This window comes from Dipodomys spectabilis, unplaced genomic scaffold (assembly GCF_019054845.1).
Source record: "Dipodomys spectabilis isolate Male_0828 unplaced genomic scaffold, ASM1905484v1 ptg000158l, whole genome shotgun sequence".
Taxonomy (NCBI): domain Eukaryota; kingdom Metazoa; phylum Chordata; class Mammalia; order Rodentia; family Heteromyidae; genus Dipodomys; species Dipodomys spectabilis.
Window position 1 is genome coordinate 4,169,212 of NW_024870835.1, and position 19,837 is coordinate 4,189,048.

The following is a 19,837-nucleotide window of genomic DNA, read 5'->3' on the forward strand; positions in this document are numbered from 1 at the left end:
AATCCCAAATGAAGCTAACACTGTATATAACAACTACACTTGTTATCTGAGCACTTGCTATGTGCTAGCCATTTTATGAACAGGAAATCATCAGAACAACTAGATTTTTGGAATTACTTTGAGTTTACAGATGAAGAAACCAAAAACTTAACAAGGTTAAAAAAAAAATTGCTAAACACCAGTGGTAATTTGTAAAGAGATTTCAATGCCAGTCATATTAACCCCAAGACCACACTTTTAGTCTTAAAAGAAGTGTTTGGGGGAACTTTGTTCAATATGTATACTTCAAGGAGGGTGCAGTGGTAACCACCTGTAATCTCAGCTGCTCAGGAGGCTGAAGCAGAAGGATCATGAGTTTGAAACCAGGGTTGAGCACCTAGCAAAGGCAATTATCTCTCCTGCTATATTTTGAGTGACAAAGAAATGTGTATTTCAGAACCTTGCACAGAATAGCTACTCAGTGACTTGTATTGAATTTAAATCAGTAAGGATGTGATCATCTTTGATGATCACATTTTTTCAAGCCAATATCACTCTGATGTACTGAAAGCTTGTAATGAGAACATTCGCTGCCGCTTGTAAAGTATACCATTACACTGGAAACAAAATTGAAAGCACATGGACACAATTTGCTCATTTGCTAATTAGTAGGAGTCCTAGCCCAACAGATGTCAGAATGAGCCGCCATTACTGACCACAAATTGATGTGCTAGGCCTTGGCTTCCACAGGCTAATTTCTCCTTTCCAATGAGACTGGTAGCTCCATAACTCTAGGTGCTCCAGGACAATGTGTCTGAGTGTCAGACTATAGAGTCCAAATAAGGAGGAAGTGGTTCAGACAAATCTAAAAGAAGGTTGTGAGATTAGGCCTGGAAAGATAGTTTGATAGGGAAACGGCCAGACTGTGGATGCACAAAGGGTTGAAACTTTCCAAGCGAAAACAATATGGGAGGTTGAATGAGGCAGATGGCCATACAGCTGGAATGCTGGTCTCTGTTTCCCTGATGCTTTTTTTATTTCTGACATTCTGAGCCGAGCCTCGTATTATGATGATGACACTCATTATGTCTACGGCTGGGTATATTTTGAGCATTATTAGTCCTGTTTTTCTTTAGGAAGTCAGGATGACATACATGTTTGAAGCACAGGCTGTACTATCAGGCAGACCTGCAGTTGAATTTCATCTCTAGTTCAAGATGTGGCTACTGAGTTGTTGCCCCAACTTTATCAACTCCTAGTTTATGTGAAGACTCTGAAAATTCATAAAAAGAATTTTATTCAGTGTGTGTGTGTGTGTGTGTGTGTGTGTGTGTGTGTGTGTGTGTGTGTGTGTGTGTACTGGACCTGAGGCTTGAACTTAGGGCCTGGGCTAATACTCTACCACTTGAGCCACATCTCCACTTCTGACTTTTTGGTGATTAACTGGAGATGAGAGTCTCATGGACTTTCCTGCCCCAGCTGGCCTCAAACCATGATCCTCAGATATCAGCCTCCTCAGTAGCTAGGATTATAGGCATGAGCCACTGGTGTCTGGCTTATATTTACACTTTTTTGAATGAGCCTCTTGTGCAATATGAGGTACTGTTGGTACCTATTAATTACTTTTGATTTTTTAATTCAGTCCTTTAAATCTTTAGTTTGATATTTCCTTCCTACCTTTTGACTGAGAATGATGTAAAGTTCTCAGTGATGAGAAATAAGTTCAGATATTTGATTCTAACTTGGAAAATCATTTTTCAATGGACAAACTTCTGATCTGGGTATGCCTTTAATCCCAGCCTTAGGGAGTTTAAAGTATGATCCGAAGTTCTTAGACAGGCTGGACTAAAAAGTGAGATATTGCCTCGGGGCGAGGGGGCAGGCACCATGTAGTAAATGAACTAATCTAGACAGTTAGGAATCTGTGGGAAAAACCTCTCTCAGGCCAGATGCCACGTCAAGTAGGGCGGGACTCTGCCTTATGGAATGATGCTCAGAATCAAGTCTGGCCAATGCTCTAATCACTTATTGCCTTGCATGGCAAGAGGGGCCCTTCTCTTCCTTGTACTTGAGCATGACTCCTGATATAGGGAGCCTCAATATAAATGAGCATTCTGAGGTGATAGCTAATGGCCAAAGGGAAAACTAAGAAGTCCAGTCAGATAAACTCCTTGCCTAGGAAAGCAAGGTATCTAATCTCTAGAATCCAGCCAAATTCCCAACTTTAAAGAAATCTGCTCTGAGTCAAGGTCTGAGGGAAGGTCTGAGTCACAACTTTGAAAACTTAATAACTTTTTTTGTGTGCCACTCCTGGGGCTTAAACTCAAGGCCTAGATGTTGTCCCTGAACATTTTTGCTCAAGGTTTATATTCTACCATTTGATCCATGGCTCCATTTCTGGCTTTTATTCATGATTAGCTGATGATCAGAGTCTTATGGACTTTCCTGCCTACACTGACTTTCAAACATGATCCTCAGATCTCAACCTCCTGGGCAGCTAGGATTACAGGTGTGAACCACCAATGCCTGACTAATGCTTTTTTTTTCATTTTTATCATTTCCTGTTAAAGTACTTAGATCCCTGGGAGGAACTAAGTCCCTGTCTAAACTATTTTAGGGAAGGAGCATGAGGAAACAAGCCCTGATTCCCTCTCCCAATTTAATCAAGACTGCTCAGCCTACTAGACATCTCAGCTAATAAATAGCTCCTCAAACTGCCACATTTAAAGAGAAAAGATTGTTGCAAAATTTAAGGACTGTGTGCATAATACTTTAAAAAATAACTAAAGAGGTGAAATTTAAAAAATTTAAAATGGGGACTAGGAAGTTGGCTCAGTGGTAGAGTGCTTGCCTCACATGCATGAGGCCCTGAGTTCAATTCCTCAGCACCACATAAGCTGGGGAAAAAGCCTGAAGTGATGCGGTGGCTCAAATGGTAGGGTGCTAGCCTTGAGCTGAAGAGCTGAGGGACAGTGCCCAGGCCCAGAGTTCAGCCCCCACAACCGACAAAAATAAATAAATAAATAAGAGCAAAAGAGTAGACTGGAAATATTCAAAATCTCTTCTTCTAATGAAGTTTCAAAAGCCATGGCACAAAATGTCCTGTGTGACAGTCCCACGACATACCTTTAGACAATCAGGTCTATTTTGTGGTTCATTTACCCAGACAAAACTGGATAGCATTATCAAAGCAAAACATGGGATTATTCTTCAGCACAGAAAGCTTTCAAATAAAGGGGCTGGGAAGGTGGCTCAGTGGTAGAGCACTTGCCTTGCATGCCTGAGGCCCTGGGTTCGATTCCTCAGCACCACATAAGCAAAAAGAAAAAAGCCAGAAGAGGCATTGTGGCTCAAGTGGTAGAGCGCTAGCCTTGAGCTGAAGAGCTGAGGGACAGCGCCCGTGCCCAGAATTCAGGCCCCACGACTGGACTCAAAAAAAAAAAAATTGATCAAATAAAAAGGTTTTGGTGATAAATAGTGACAAGCTCTCTGACAGCATTCTGCTGGTTTGGGCATGTTTGAGAAGAGTTCAAGTTTTCCACAAAGGATATCAACAGAACCCCCTGTACAAGGCTGGATTTTCCGTAAGTGGTATGTGATGAGAAACACAGCTTTTGTGTGTGTGTGTGTGTGTGTGTGTGTGTGCTGGTCTTGGGTCTTGAACTCAGGGCCTGGGCACTGTCCCTGAGCTTTTTTGCTCAAGGCTAGCACTCTGCCACTTCAACCCCAGCTCCCTTTCCAGATTTTTGCTGGTTAATTGGAGATAAAAGTCTCACAGACCACCTGGGCTGGCTTCAGACCACAATCTGGAGTAGCCAGTATTACAGTCATAAACCACTGGTGGTTTTTTGGGGGGGAAGGGTGAGGGGGGCAGTCCTGAGGCTTGAACTCAGGGTCTAGGCAACATCCCTGAGCCTCTTTGTGCTCAAGACTAGTGCCCTATGGCTTGAGCCACAGCACCAATTCCGGCTTTTTCTGAGTAGTTTATTAGAGATAAGAGACCTACAGACTTTCCTGCCTGGGCTGGCTTCAAACTGTGATCCTCAGATCTCAGAATCCTGAGTAGCTAGGACTACATGCATGAGCCACCAGCACCCATCTGGCCTTTTTTTTTTTTTTAACACCACATTTTATGTGTCTGATTTTTTGTTGATATTCCTAGGAAACTTTGAAATGTTCACACAATATGTAAGCTTGAAATTGTACAAAGTCCAAAGCTAGAAACAGAATTGGACTTTTATATAGTTTAGAGTAGAGAACAGAAGAGAAAACAATGTGCAGAACAATGTCTGACATACCCACCTCCCAGTGCAGATGTTCCAACTGGACATCACTGCCACTGTCTTCGCCAGCTGATTTGTGGCTACCATGTCCTAGCAAACAGCAATCTATCACCAGCAATCTCTGTAAGAGCTGGAGTGTGATCATCTCACAGGACTGTTGTGATGAACCAACGTATTCTTAAACCTACTCATCAATCTCCTTTCTTTTTTTTTAATTTTTATTTATTTTTTATTGTGAAAATACTGTACAGAGGGGTTACAATTACATGGACAAGATAATGAGTACGTTTCTTATCAAGCATTGTAGCCTCCTCCTTTGTTTCCCCTTCCCATCCCTTCCCATCCTCCCCCCCCCCCCCGCCTCCCCATGCAATCCTCCCCGCCCCCCCTCATTTCTTTTTAATGTAGTTAATTACACAGAGTTGGACCCATGGATTATTAGAATACATGGTTTGAAAGCAGTAGAAACAGATTCTGACAAACTTGAAAGCAAACAAAGAAAGAGGAGGAGCTAGAATGATAATATGAGATAGTTACGAGACTGGAGTGCAGGCTGAGAATCCAGGCCTTGGATAGAGAAGAAATAGAGCACATCTGGGCATCTAGCAGAAGGAAATAACAGATGCTCTATTTAAGAGACTTCTAGCCTGGGAACCAACATTGTGATCACTCAGCACCCACCACCTTCATACTTCCAAGAGAGAATTTTACTGTTTTTATTTGACCCAGGGTATGTAGGGCCCTTTGATTGCTAAGACTACTAAGATGAAGTAGGGGAGAATCATACAAGGTTTCAGTTCTGGGCTGTCAGATCGCCTCTGTTGGTAGCCCTGACTCTCTCTCTCTCTCTCCTCTTCTGCTTTGTGCAGTCATCAAGGAAGTTCTTTCCCATCACGTTCTTTGGTGCCATCACTTGGATTGCGGCATTTTCTTACTTGATGGTCTGGTGGGCACACCAGGTAAGACCTTGGCAGCAACACCTGTCTGTCTGGTTTTTCTCTAACCTTGGTTACCAAGTGGTTAGTCAATGTGTTTGTTTTCTGAAACTCACAATGACAAGAGTACAACACAGACAAGTGTCACATTGTAGAACTGAACTTTTCCTTAGTCTCCAAGTCTTTCCCTGTGGGTAGGAATTAAGTTGGCATAGCCACAGGAAAGCCATGGAGAGGAGGCTAAGCCTGACTGTTGTCAGCTCTGTGTAGATAAAGCCAGGAATGTCAAGATTATATCTGGCTCAGTGACATGAACTTTACCTTGCACAAGTCATTCAGTTTGGCTCTCAGCATTTAAAACTGGCTGTCAAGAGTGAGGTGCTAGGGCTGGGAGGGTGGCTCGGTGGTAGAGTGCTTGCTTTGCATGCATGAGGCCCTGGGTTCAATTCCTTAGTACCACATAAGCAGAAAAAAACAGAAGTGGCACTGTGGCTCAAGTGGTTGAGTGCTAGCCTTGAGCTGAAGATTCAGCTTATAATTCTAGCTACTCCAGAACCTGAGATCTGATGATCTTGAATTAAAACCAGACTAGGCAGAAAAGTCTGTGAAACTCTTATCTTCAGTTAACCCAGGAAAAAGCCAGAAATGGAGGTGTGGCTCAAATGGTTCTGTGCCAATCTTGAGTGAAAAAGACAAGAGAGAGGGCAAGGCTCTGAATCCAAGCCCCTGCATTGGCAGTAATAATAATAATAACAACAACAACAATAAATGGCTCTCAGGAAAGGACCTAGAGATCAAGTGGCCTCTTTTTTGTGTGTGTATGTGTCAGTCATGGGGCCTGAATTCTGAGCCTGGGCGCTGTCCCTCAGCTCTTCAGCTCAAGGCTAGCGCTCTACCACTTGAGCCACAGTACCACTTCCGGCTTTTTCTGCTTATGCAGTGCTGAGGAATCAAACCCAGGGTCTCATGCATGCAAGGCAAAAACTCTACCACTGAGCTACTTCCCAGCCCAAGTGGCCTCTTCTTGAGTTTCAACTTATAAAATTAATAATGCTTTCACTCGGTACCAGTCAAATGCCTATCTAGAGAAAATGTCAGTAATTGTGGTTAGAACAGATGAATGAAAGAAATTAGATACAAGGTTTTCCCATTCTCAAGAATCAAAGTGGTGGTGATTATTAATTGAGCATGTATATGTTAGACAGTTCACATCCCTTTGTCTTTATACCTTTGATATTAACTCTGTACATATGTCCAAGTCCTATGAGGGAAGCATATTACTATCTGTGACATAAAGATAATACAGCTTAAAGCTGATCAGAGCCTTGCCCACAATTATCTACATAGTAAATAGCAGAACTGAAGAACCTAACCCAGGTTTCCGCAACTCCAAAATTCATGCCTTTGATCTCTACTATATACTACATCAACTCTGAGCTGCCCACTTGTATCCTTTGTTTAATATAGTCCTAAAATTACTATAACTTGTTAACATAAATGAAATGTAGCAAGTTGAAATAAGGAAATATATAGCAAGAACATATGTGGATAGACTCTTCAACAAATGGTGCTGGAATAATTAGATTTCCATATGCCAAAAAAAGTGAACTTAGATCCTTACTTCAGACCGTGCTCAAAAATGAACTCAAAGTGGATCAGCGTTCTAAATGTGGAAACTACAACTATCAAACTTCCAGAAGAAAGCATTTAAAAAGAATCTGCATGACCCAATTTGATCCCTGAGCCCTTCCTCCTCCCTCTGGTTTGCCAAGTCAGCTTCAAGGACAAGTTCTTCCAAGAGAAAAGCCCATGGAGACTGCTTCAGAAAAGTTGTTAGAGCCGTATAGTTTCATTGGATGGTTAAGACATAATGAAAAGTCTCCATTATTCATGGCATTTCACACATTGTAGATTGACACCAGTCAACAACTTCTATACCCATTCACCAAATTCTAGCTGTTATGGTCAAATAATTTGGAGAGGAAAAGGAATAATATCTGAGTTATATAGCTATCATTTACCTTATACCTTACACTGTGCTGTTTGCTTTACAAGCATCATCATAGATAAGCATCACAACAACCTTAGTGGATATTATCATCTTCTTGCAGATGGGAACAATTTGGGTGGTTGGCTTGGTGAGGAATCCAGGATGATCAATGTCCCCACCCAGAATCTTTAACCACATCAGCCTATTTCTCCTCTTTGGCTTTTGCATTTCTCCATCTGTAGCAACATTTAAATTCCAAATTATAAGTGGTTTGGAAAATAGTTACTACTTTAGAGCTCCCTCTCAGAGTTCAAATTATTAAGAATGTGTGAAATAGATTGGAACTTTGTTGGAGTGACAATCATTTAGTCAGCATTTTTATCATATTTGACATTTCACTCCAAATCTAACAACAGCAACAACAACAAAATAAAAATCAAAGAGAATAATTTGCTCAGGTAGGCCAGTCTATTTCCCTACTTCCTAGGGAAATTAGCTACATGTGCAGATTGAGTTGTTCATGAGCAAATAGATGGTCAAAACCTACTCTGAACTAGATTATGCTGTGTATAAGAGACATCCCATCATGACCAAGGCAAAGACCATGCTGGCGGAGGTAGCACTTATTTTCTGATGGATCTGTATACAATGAGAACAGGGCAAATTAAGTCAGCTCACCAACTCTGAAGCAGCATGACTATCAAAACAAAAACAGCTCACACTGAGGCTTTTATGCTAGTAGAAACCCAGATGTTCCTTATCTATCAAACAAAAAATGGTTGAGAGACAAATGTGCTCTAGTCCATAAAAACTTTATCCTTCTATACCCTTTAAATCATCTCAAAATTTTAACCCTTTAAATTTTTTTAACTCTGGATGTTATCGTGTAGGTTTTGTTAGAAAACAAATAGTATTATTTTCTCATTTTTCAGAACTGCAGTTCATCGATTCCAGAATATATAGCTTTTGAAAGGTCCAACAAGACAATCAAGTTTCTCAGGAGAATGGAGGCACTTCTAAGCAACAATTGTACAGGAACAGTTAGCAATAGGTCAAGAACATCATAAATACCAAAGCCAATCCCAGGCTGTTACTTTTCCACGGTTACTCTGAAGATTTTCAGTTTCACATCACCAAACTGAATACACCCAAACACAAGGTTCCTGAAGAAATAGTAGTGACTAAAAGTGTTTATGAGTACCACAGACAATAGGAGATACTAAGGAAAAATGGAGACAGTGGGTGTTAACCCTTAAACTCTGATGGAAAATGGAAGGGTAAATCTGGCCCCTGGATTCAAAGGCCAGTTGGCTTTTGTAACTCTGATATTGTAGGTTCCCTGGCTCAGCCATAGAAAATGCTCTATGGTGTCTGTACTTGAGCCCTCTATAGCTCATTGCTATTTGAGATGTTCTATTTAATCCTATGTGCTTGTGGCTGACTTAATGGATCTGACGTCATAAAAGTGAGGCGATGATTGTCACTTATTCATCCCATTCATCTCAGCATTCAACACAACATAGGAGAGGAATTCATTAAAAGGGATTGCATTGAAATATTTGTTTATCCTTGTTGTAATGTTTAGGTTGGAGAGACAATTGGCATTAGTGAAGAGATTATGGGTCTGACCATCTTGGCTGCTGGAACCTCCATCCCTGACCTTATCACCAGTGTCATAGTAGCCAGGAAGGGACTGGGGGACATGGCCGTGTCCAGCTCTGTTGGAAGCAATATTTTTGACATCACTGTAGGGTGAGTAAACCTATAAATCTAAAATCTATAAATATGCATGCCACTTCCATCCCTTCCATTGTTCAAGAGATTATGAATTTATGATCAGACTCTCTGAAGACAAAACACAACAATATTCAGCTCAACAAGTTAAGACAAGGGGTATCATTCAGTTTCACTAATTCTATTTTTCACTTTCAGAGAACTTAATGAAGAGTAAGTCATTCCTAGACAGGCAGAAACACATACCTTCCTATAGAGTGAGTGTTTAAGAAAATAGGGGTGGGGCTGGGAAAGTGGCTTAGTGGTAGAGAGCTTGCCTTGCATGCCTGAGGCCCTGGGTTCGATTCCTCAGCACTACATAAGCAAAAAGAAAAAAGCTGGAAATGGCGCTATGGCTCACGTGGTAGAGCACTAGCCTTGAGCTGAAGGGCTGAGGGACAGCGCCCAGGCCCAGGCCCAGAGTTCAGGCCCCATGACTGTACCCAAAAAAAAAAAAAAATAGGGGTATTAGAAATGAACTATACAACTTGGGGAGGAGGAAACAGGGTTAGGAGGGAAAAAACTGGGAGAAAATGAGGGAAGCGGGTGACACTGTTTGGAAAGAAAGGTACTCATTACCTGACATATAACTGTAACCCCTCTTACATCACTTTTACAATGGCTAGGTGCCAGTAGCTCATGCCTATAATCCTAGCTACTCAGGAGGCTGAGATCTGAAGATCACGGTTCAATGCCAGCCTGGGTAGGAAAGTCCGTGAGACTCTTATCTACAATTAACTAACAGAAAACCAGAAATGGCACTGTGGCTCAAGTGGTAGAGCACTAGCCTTGAGCTGAAGAGCTCAGGGCAGCATCCAGGCCTGGAGTTCAAGCCCCACAACTGACCAAAAAAAAATAAAAGAAAGAAAAGAAGGAAACTTTGCTTCCATAACTGCATTTACTATATGCAATAAGTAGGTGCTATTTGAGCAGGACTGAAATGCTTTGGTAGTTTCTCAGTATTTTTTGTTTCAATATTCATATTCTATATTACCAGCCCCAGGTAAGAATGGCTTTTAAAGTAAATTGGGATAAACACAAGCCAAATACAGACATCCTACCTCTTTGCTTGGAAATTTCTGGCAGTCTTGTTATTATCATTGCTTCCGCTGTGACTCTGATACTCAAAGTTTTTGTTTGTTTGTTTGTTTGGGGTTTTGTTTTTGAAAAACACCCTGCTAAAACTGAAAATCCCTTAGTTCTGCAGAAAACTAGCTGAGTCAGCATCTTCCCAGCCAATATTCTCCATCATTAGGCTCAATAGTTAGAACCAATTACTTTTGCTCAGCCCCTAGGAAGACCCATACCATTAGGCCACATTTCTCTCCCAGGGTCCTGATTAATTCCCATGATGCTCCTGGAAATTGTCTTTCCCGGTGTAGTTCGGAATTGTCACTCTGCTTAGGGAACAAAATCTATTAGTAGACTTTAAAAAAATCAAATGAAGGGGAAGAAATCAGGTGTACTAAGGGATACTAATACATCATAAAATTGAAAGAAACAGATTATAAGTGTAAGATACTGTTTTCTTTCTTTTCTTTTCTTTTTTAGGACCAAGACCAGGTTTCCAACTCAGTACCTGATGCTTTCATTCATTGGCTCTACCAACTGAGCCATACCTCCGACCGCACACTGTTTTCTTTCAATCTTTCAGAAAGGCCTTTTTTTTTTTTAAATCAAGATTGCCAACCTCTTGGCCTAGGGTTGTAGCTCAGTGTTAGAGCACTTGCCTAGCATGCACAACATCCTGGAGTTGATGGTTGGCACTGGAAAAAAAATTGTCAAGATTTTTTCCAGAAAAAAACCTTCAGTCTATGTATTGATATCATGGCCCCCCCATCACTATGCCAATTCCCTTGCTTTTAGATTGTTAGTTCATTGATATCCTATGTTTCGACTTTTTTTATTTTTTTTATTTTGAAGGTAAAATTAATTGAATAATAATTCATTAGAATAAGCAACCACAGTCATGTCAATACAAATGAAAAGTATCATGGAACACTCTTACAAGTAAGACATGAGAGAAAACAAATCTTAAATACTGTCAGAAAAAAAATCTTTTAATCATTAACATCTTCCACAGCAAAACCTTCTTTATATATATGTTTATATATATACATTTTGTATGTATATATACACACACCCATTTGTATATACATTTTTCTGATTTGGGGAGGAAAAGGGAAATAACAAAATGCTGAAATAAGGTTACAGGTTGACCCATTATACCAATGAGATGTACAAGACACTATGTTGAAAACGAACTTTACAACTTTGGGGGCGCAGAGGGAGGGGTTGGGGAGGTGGGACAGGAAGGGATGGTAGGGGATAAACAAGGGAGGGGTAACAATGCTCGATAGGAAATGGACTCATTACCTTACTCATGTAACTGTAACCCCTCTGTACAGAATTTTTTTTTAATTTTCTACCACTCATTCTATACCTTCTCTCCATTGTTTTCTCTTCCCCTTCCCTTGCATAAATCCTTCAATTCACCTTCCCAGGGCTGAGAGCAATATTTCACTCGCTACTTTTTCCATGTGTTAGATGTATTATCAAATACCTTCTTGGCCATGTCTGATTGTCCATCACTGTCTAACCACCTCCCCCTGCTCTGCCTTTTACTCTCGCAGGCTCCCCCTGCCCTGGCTCCTTTACAGCATCATTCACAGATTCAAGCCAGTGACCGTCAGCAGCAATGGCCTCTTCTGCGCTATTGTCCTTCTCTTTATCATGCTGCTCTTCGTCATCCTCACCATTGCCCTCTGCCGATGGCGGATGAACAAAGTCCTGGGCTTCATCATGTTTGGTCTCTACTTCGTATTCCTGGTGATCAGTATCCTCCTAGAAGACAAAGTTCTCCTGTGCCCTGTCTCCATCTAGTGGAAAAGCCATATCTTAAATCAATAGCATGGATGGAACCCTCCTGCTCTGGGCTCTAGGCTCCTCAACCTCTTGAAGAAGCAGTTGACACACAGCGCTGGGAACCAAGTGGCCCTCCTTATTGGATGGGAGGAAGATGGCTACTCATTAGACCTTCCCACTTCACAGGCTGCTTCACCCTTGCCTACTTAGAAACAAAGAAAACCGAGGCTTCTCTCCATTTACCAATGACAGGTACTCCTCGCTGGTCGGAGGTACATCCGTTATAATGATGCAAACAAGGACAGAGGCTATATATATGTATATGTATGCATATAAAATATACATATTATAAATATATACACATGAATACACAGATTTTGCCTGCTCCTGTATTATACCTCTCCTTCCATAGAAGAATACATAACTGTACACAAATACAAAGAAAGAAAAAGTTATATATATATAGATAGATATATATATAACCACATATACATATTAAGTACACATGCATCTTTTCAGGGATAGCTCTAGTATATTTATAGTACCTATTTGAAGAGGGGCATCAACCTTTAACCTTCAATCTGGTCTTTACCTCTCAAGGTGAATGAATGGAATCAATAGACAAAAGTGACATTGTTGAGCTTACTTGGTCCTGTCTAGTAAAGTGGATGGTTGAGGGAACTAAATTGCATGGAAGATGGTTTAAGAGAGAAAAAAATGTAATGACCCCTCCAAAACATTTCCACAAGCCAAACAGGGAAGACTGTCTGCCAACCCCAATGGGGGTACAGTGACTGAGACCACTGGTTCCTTAGGACTATAGTTGTGAAACCCAGACTGGATAAATACTGGTTTGGGGGTAAGAGAAAGTTGACTAGGATTGGATTATTTTATTTTCCTTATATTGCCCCAGCATGCAAGTAGAAAATATGATTGCAAGCCAAATTAGTGCTTTTCTAGGACAAGCAAAACTATATAAACTGAACCTATATTGTTCCAACAATGCATGTCCCATTGTCATCAAAAGAAGGAGGGCAATTTTAGCTGTGATGTCATTTAGACATATTTTGATGCTAAGGGCTCACACATAGTCAAAAATGCCTGCCAAGAGAGCCTAAATGTGCGATGAGAAATACCATTCAGTAGAGGTGCTCAGCAGGACTTACCACCTAATGGGAATATAAGGCAAAGCTCCTTAAAGCATCTCCCAATGTGGTTATAAAGGGCTTCAGTGTCTAAGAATCATTACTCCCAATAGATCCAAACTAGCTCGATCAGTACTGCCTAATTGGAAGCAGTTTTGGAATGTTTGCAGAGGCATTAGCCCATTTGGTACACCCAGGAGGTTTCAAAGTCCTGTGCCAAGGATTTGGTTAAGCCCATGCCACATCTATGTCTCTCTCCCATCAGAAGAGAACTTCCTGTTTTTCTTCATTTTTAGAGTTCATTGGAGACTATATGCCACAATTTCGTTACACTGTCAAGACTGTCACTGGCACATTTTGATTTATTAATTGTATTGACCTCACTTCATTCAGTGCTCCTAAATTCTGTTTGATACCTTGTGTGATTTCTCAGGTCTATTTCAATAGAAAATAAAATGGTAGAGTGGGAGAGGACTAACTAAATTGATTTTAATACATGCAGAATTTTTCACTTCACCAAGTCATTGTTTCCTTAAAATTTAAAAAAAAAAAAGTGTAGCCTCTATAGATTCTTCTGTACTCACCCTACCTGTAAGTTGATATACATCCTATATGGAGAATTTCACTGCACGTGTTCATGTCTCTAGTCTGCTCTATAGCTGATGGCTGCCATGACTGTGTTGTGAGCACCCACACCTTTAAACAGGGCAGCAGGATGCAGAACGCACAGTGGAATAAAAAGATCAGATGACCTCATCAAGCTTACTATTCCTGCCAGAGAACTTTCAGCTCACTTAAATAGCATGACAACACCAAGCAGTGTCCCTGCCCCTGAGGAAAGAGAAATCAAGATGGCTGCCACCTAGCCAATTAGCTTTCAAGTCTCTCCAACTGTGTAATCTTAAGTTTTCAAATGTGTGAAGAAAAAAAACAAACTAACACATCTCATTCATCAATGCAGGACTTGGTATTGAGGTAAACATTTGGGCTGACTTCTTATCACAAAAGATAAAAAGGAAGTGGACTGTGAGTTTTTAAATTCTGTTCTTTGCCCTATGGTTTGCTAGAAGAACAACACATTTGGTTGTTGGATAAATTCTGTATTGTTGACTGGTTTATTGTCTTGAAGGGTAAACTCAGCTACAGATAGATACATAAAGTAAGAAAGGTTGCAGGATATCTGGATGGTGTCCTGTTCTTATTTCTGCACTTCCTGATGCTCCCCCATCTCTTATTCCTTCCCATTCATTCCAAGCTCACAGGGAAGACTGGCAAGAAAGCACTTTCCTTACCTAAGATTGGGGAGCTGTGCTCCATAGGAAGTGTTATGATCTTTAATGAAAAGCAAAACAATAACAGTCCTATCCAGCCCTGTCCATGATATGGGGTGAGCATGGCCCATGGTAAGCTGTGCCCTCTCCCTCCCTTATTGCCCTTGCTTTCCCCTACTCTGAGTACATGCTTATGTGTTAGCCCATAATCATTTACCTAATTACAAAAAATACTTTCCATGTCATGGTTTTCAAGGTCAGTCATTTTTAATCCTTTTTCGGCTCTTGTGTTCAGGTGTGTCTTTGAGTGTATGTGCACCAGATCTGTATGTACACAAATGTCATTATATCATCACATTCAATCTCATTCTGAAATCTAAACCAGAGAGCATCAAGTTTGCCAAAGTCAAGGAAAAGTCATTCACATCAACCATTTCTTCCTGATTTCATAAGGTTGATTTATTCTACACACATAAACGTATACATACACATACATACCCATAATTTCCAGACTCCAGAATATAGATTTATAGTCTTAAAGAAAAGGCCAACCACATTCCTAATGCTAAGCTAGAGGTAAAGTATATGCCACAGAAAGCATGGAGAAAAGTTCCAACTACAGGTAGTCTCTTTCTTCTCTGGAAAAAAAAAAGGTATTAGCTAATATTAAAATTTAAGTCACTCTAAAATAAAGGATTTGTACTCAAATTGTTTCTTGCTGTCACCTTGCTATGACTTGCTGTCATACAAGGACAAGAGAACAAGTTAATCAAGCCAAGAGGTTTAAAACAGAAACTCCTAAATTGCATCTGAGAATGCCCACGACATGCCCAGCCACCCTGTGGACCTGATTAGTTCTTGATGAAATGAAACACAGGGGCTAAACACAGGCTAAACTGAGTCAGCCTGTAACAGCTTCAAGCAGCAGTATGTGTGCAGGGACTAGGGGTTAGGGTTGTTTATCTGCTTGACAGATGCTGCAGAATAGCTTAATGCCGTTCTTAGAAGATCATTGAAAGAGGCAAGGACTTTCGCATTGTAAGGCTTCTAACAGTTGTCACCTGATAGGGGCCATCAGAATTTATTTTATAGGGGAGATATTGAGTCAGGTGATTTGCAGCCTTTTCACCAAAACACAGCTGCCTCCCTGATTAGCCATTTGATAATGCTAGTGTGTAGCCAGTCCTGGGCAGAGAGAATGGTAGCAAGTTCCCCCACCATTGCTCACATTTTTAAATGCCTCTGTGACAGTGAGATAGGACATGAGCAATGAGAGGGAGCACCCTCCCCCAGACCACCTGAACCGAAAAGGTGATCACAGAAAAGACAACTGGTAGAGCCACAGAGATATGAAAAAAATGGGAATTGTGTTAAGTGCTCTGCATTGAAGTATCTGATATGATTGAGTGACCTGTGGGAATGTAAGCATTTCAGAAAACATTAGTAGGTTTTCTTCCCTGCACATGTACATGCACACACACATGGGCACATACACATACACACACACACACACACGTAATTACATGGATGTTATGTTTCCCTTACCTTGAACAGGTTGCTACCAATAAGTGTCTATATTTAATCCTTGGCGACTCTATTCCAGAAGAGATAACGGGGACCAATGCTATGAAAGCTAATGCCCATTCTTGCTAAGGCAGGTCTTACATGCCTATCTGACTTATTATTTGTTAAAGATATATCCCCAACACTGATAGCTTCCTCCACAAATTAACTTCTATTCGAATTAAGAGAGCTGTTGAAAAAAATAGAAAAAGAAAAAAGAAGAAACAATTTACTTGTATAAGGCTTCCTATGAAAGCAAGTGTCACATTGAAATATATCGTATGAGTTTAAAATAGAAATATTTAGGCCTTTTTTTTTTCCAAATAATTACCAGGGCCTAATCAAGTCTTAGATTTACAAAAATAAATTGCTTGTCAGTGAGGCCTCAGGAAAAAAAGTAATCACACTCCTGCCCTACTGTTTATTTAAAGTTCAGTTTGCTGACTCTGCATCTTTGTATTTCTTCTTTTAAGCTTGAAGCTTTTTTAATATACAGCTAACAGAAAAAGCAATAAAGGAAATACAGCCATCTCAGCTCCATCACCCTCACTATTGTATTCTTCCTTTCACATCACTGGATGCTTTGGGATGCACAGGCTGGAGCTTCTCATCAACAGGAAGGCAGAGCATGCTTTCAATAGGTCTCCCAGACAACCTGTGATTTTCATTTTACTTGCCTTCCTCACACATGGGGAATCAGCCTGGCTCCAAAATCATCCTACAGTTCAGTTTCAAATAGCATACAAACAGTGATGGACAACAGATCATCGAAGCCAAAGCACTTCAAGTGAAGGATTAACAGAGTGAAAAACATACAGGAATAGTTTGCAAACAGAAACATACCTAAGATTGAAGGAGTGCCATGGAGTTTGCATAGGCTCCCACCAAAGACTGAATCCCATTGAGAGAGTTTATTCAGCCTAACCCAAAGGACAACCCTCCAACTGGAAAGAATCCCAGCAGAAATGTTTCAACGTTTAACAACTTTGAGTATCAGAAAAGTCTCCCCCACCTTCCCCTCCCCCCACTCAGGTTAGCCCTAGTGCCTCCAAGTTATGGCTTAACCTATTGATTTTTTTTTTCTTTTTGGCAGAAAACAACTGTATGTGGGTACTCTTCATTCATCACTCCTTACATAGTTGGAAGTTGCTACTATATGACCCTTTAACTATTTTCATTGCAAATATTCTTAAATTTTAATTTTGTAGTCATGTTTATCCTTTCTTAATAGTTTACAGCTCTTTGCTAAGCCTTTTTAAGTGTTTGAATTATAGAACCTCATGAGTAAACATGATGTAAATATGATGTGTGAACAGTACTGAATTACTGCCTGCAACTCAGTGCCTCACTTCCTTGTTATTCACCCCTCTGTTGCTCTGACCAAGTCATACTTTACTGTTGGGTCACATTTATCCTGTGCTCGCTAGCCACTGCATTTATCTTCCAAGACATTTGGATAAAGCCAGTTCATTCTCAGCTTCCCGATGCCCCCTCCACTTCATGTTTGCCTACTGAGACACTCTGCACTCTCCAGAGTCTCTGTTTCTAGCCCCACTTCCAGGTGTCAAGCCAGTTGGTAAACCTCTGCAAAGTGTCACCACTAACCTCCCAGGTATACTTATATTTGGCAAGCTTAATGAGGATCTTCTACTCTCTTCATATTGATGTGAAAACTCAAAAATGCTATACCTCTGTACCCAACAAACAATGTGGTATTGACTACTTTTTTTGGGGGGGGGGGAGGTAAGGAGAGGCTCTTCTAATTGCTACTAAAAGGTGAACAGGAAAGTGTAGTCATAGAAAAAACTCCAGAGCACCAGTAGGTCTTGAATACAAAGAACACCAATAAGCATTGGGCCTCCAAGACAATAATGAACACTGGATATGGCATTAGCATGCTGTGCAGTTGAGGTCAAGCCCACACACATCGTTTTCAAGGTCATTATCCAGTACTCATGAAGAATTAAGAATAGAAGAGACACACTTTAGGTCATTCCAAAACTCTGAGCTTGTATTTATCTGCAAGGTAAGTACAAATACCAAGGTGAATTAACATTTTTATTTTATATTTTAAAAAAAAATAGTTGGAAGTCTACTCATCCCCAGTAAATGTACTTCCTCTTGTGGCAGCAGGTGAGATAGTTGCTGATGGTGTCCTGGGTTAGGAAGACAGGTGTATGGTTGAAAAAAAGAATGGAACTTTTTTCCTTTTATTCTTGTATTTTGGGTTGCATGTTTCTTCATGGTGGATCTGTAAGTAACTAAAATCTTGGGAGTAATTATTCTCTAAAACACTCAGCTAACCAAAAGAGAATACTAATTTTTTTTAAAAAATCATGTCACACACAAAAAAAGAAGAAAATGAAATAAGTCTGGATTTCTAAATAAAATCATTTCAAGAATGAAACTGCATGAATGAATTAAAGGTAGAGAACTTCTTGCCATTTAGTTAAACAAATCTTCAATTCTCATCAGGATAAAAACTGAAGGACAATGGATGCCTTTTGGGTTTTTTAATTTTTTAATATTGCACTTTATAGTACTTCATAAGAGACAATTGTCTTCTTAATTAAAGCCATACAAATACCAATAATACATATATTCAGGGCTTCTGAATATAGTCAATCAATAAGCAGTCCATGAGTCATTCCTGTTTTGTATCGTTTGTCGTAAATTGGAGTTTATCTGTTCTATATTTTATTACCTCCAATTATTGTTCTAGACAAGCCTAATCTACTAATAAATTTTAGATATATGTTTTAATAAAACTGTGAAAATCAAAGATAATGGTTCATTTCACAAAAGCATTCATTTTCAAAATAACTTATTACATGGTTCCTTTAAGTCATAAGTTCTGAGACTACGTTGAAATTATTTCTTTTTTAAAAATTATAAGTTAACTATTTTGGCAAAGATCTATTTGTTATATAAAGTAAGGTTTAACCCATATGGAGAATGAAATGAATAATTAGCAAACATATCTGGGAAATTTAAGATATATTTGAGTTTTTGTATAAAGACAGGATAGATCTAAGGAGTTCCCTTATAAAAATGGCAAAAATATATATTTAGCTGGTCAATAATTTCTTATGTGTAAATCAGTAACTTTCCTTTGGAAAACGTGTGAAACAGCAGACCTCACAATGCATTTAGATGGTTTTCCCCTGTTTGCAGCTAAAATATACCATTTCTGGTCTAATTTAGTGGACTGTTTGCATACATATATATATACACACACACATACATACATACAGATGTCCCCACAACTAAAACTTTTGATTTTTCACGTCATCATGACTTGTCCTCTTATGTGAATGAAAACTAAAGTCATTACTGAACATCACTTAATAGGAGCTTACCTAGGTCCACCACAACTGAGTACTTAAATTATCTATGTAATCATAAGTATTAAATTGGACAAGCCCATCAACTTTATTTGCTTCTATAGCCAGAATAAAGGGTGTGTGACGCAGAGCCAGTGATGTTCAGTGAACATCTTCCAGTGATGCTAGAGGCTGTGAGGGGTTCAAGAATCTCTCCAAAGGCAGAGACTCCATCCATAGCAGAGAGCCTCTGTTGGCATATGCCCTGGTGGACTCTACACAAAATGTATCACTGTGCTTTGCACACCTAGTCTTGTAGTTTCTTCTGCCCAAGTCTGAAAATTCTCCTCAAGCAACAGCTTCTATCTTCAAACTTCAGACTCAAAGAGGGTTACATCAAAAGCAAGAAGTGTAAAAGTTCCACTCATGTTTGAGTGACATCACTGCTAGTAGTAATGGAAAGAGAAATTAGACAATCATATCTTCCCCAGATGGCAATTTGTGTGTTTTTAGAACAGGGAAGATAGCAACATTGATACCCACATAGGCATTTGCCCTACAACACGCAAACTATCTTTTGGACAGCTTACATTAAAAATATCAAAATGCATTCAAAATCCTCTCAGTTATTTTGAGATATACAATGAATTAACTATATTTACTCATTTTGTGCAACAGAATGCCCACAACTAAGTACCATGATTTGATCA

The 19,837-nt window shown here is 39.9% G+C and overlaps 1 protein-coding gene across 1 annotated transcript in view; it reads left to right on the forward strand.

Moving 5' to 3' along the window:
* The window catches only part of Slc24a2 (solute carrier family 24 member 2), a 233,758-nt gene extending 221,832 nt beyond the window's left edge, over nucleotides 1-11,926 (forward strand). Inside the window, exons 8-10 of the mRNA XM_042692946.1 lie at nucleotides 5,132-5,221; nucleotides 8,773-8,939; nucleotides 11,594-11,926. Of these exons, the coding sequence (XP_042548880.1) occupies nucleotides 5,132-5,221; nucleotides 8,773-8,939; nucleotides 11,594-11,843 (507 nt within the window). The 3' untranslated portion in view covers nucleotides 11,844-11,926. The remainder of the gene's footprint in view (nucleotides 1-5,131; nucleotides 5,222-8,772; nucleotides 8,940-11,593) is intronic.
* The last annotated feature ends 7,911 nt before the right edge of the window (nucleotides 11,927-19,837 follow it).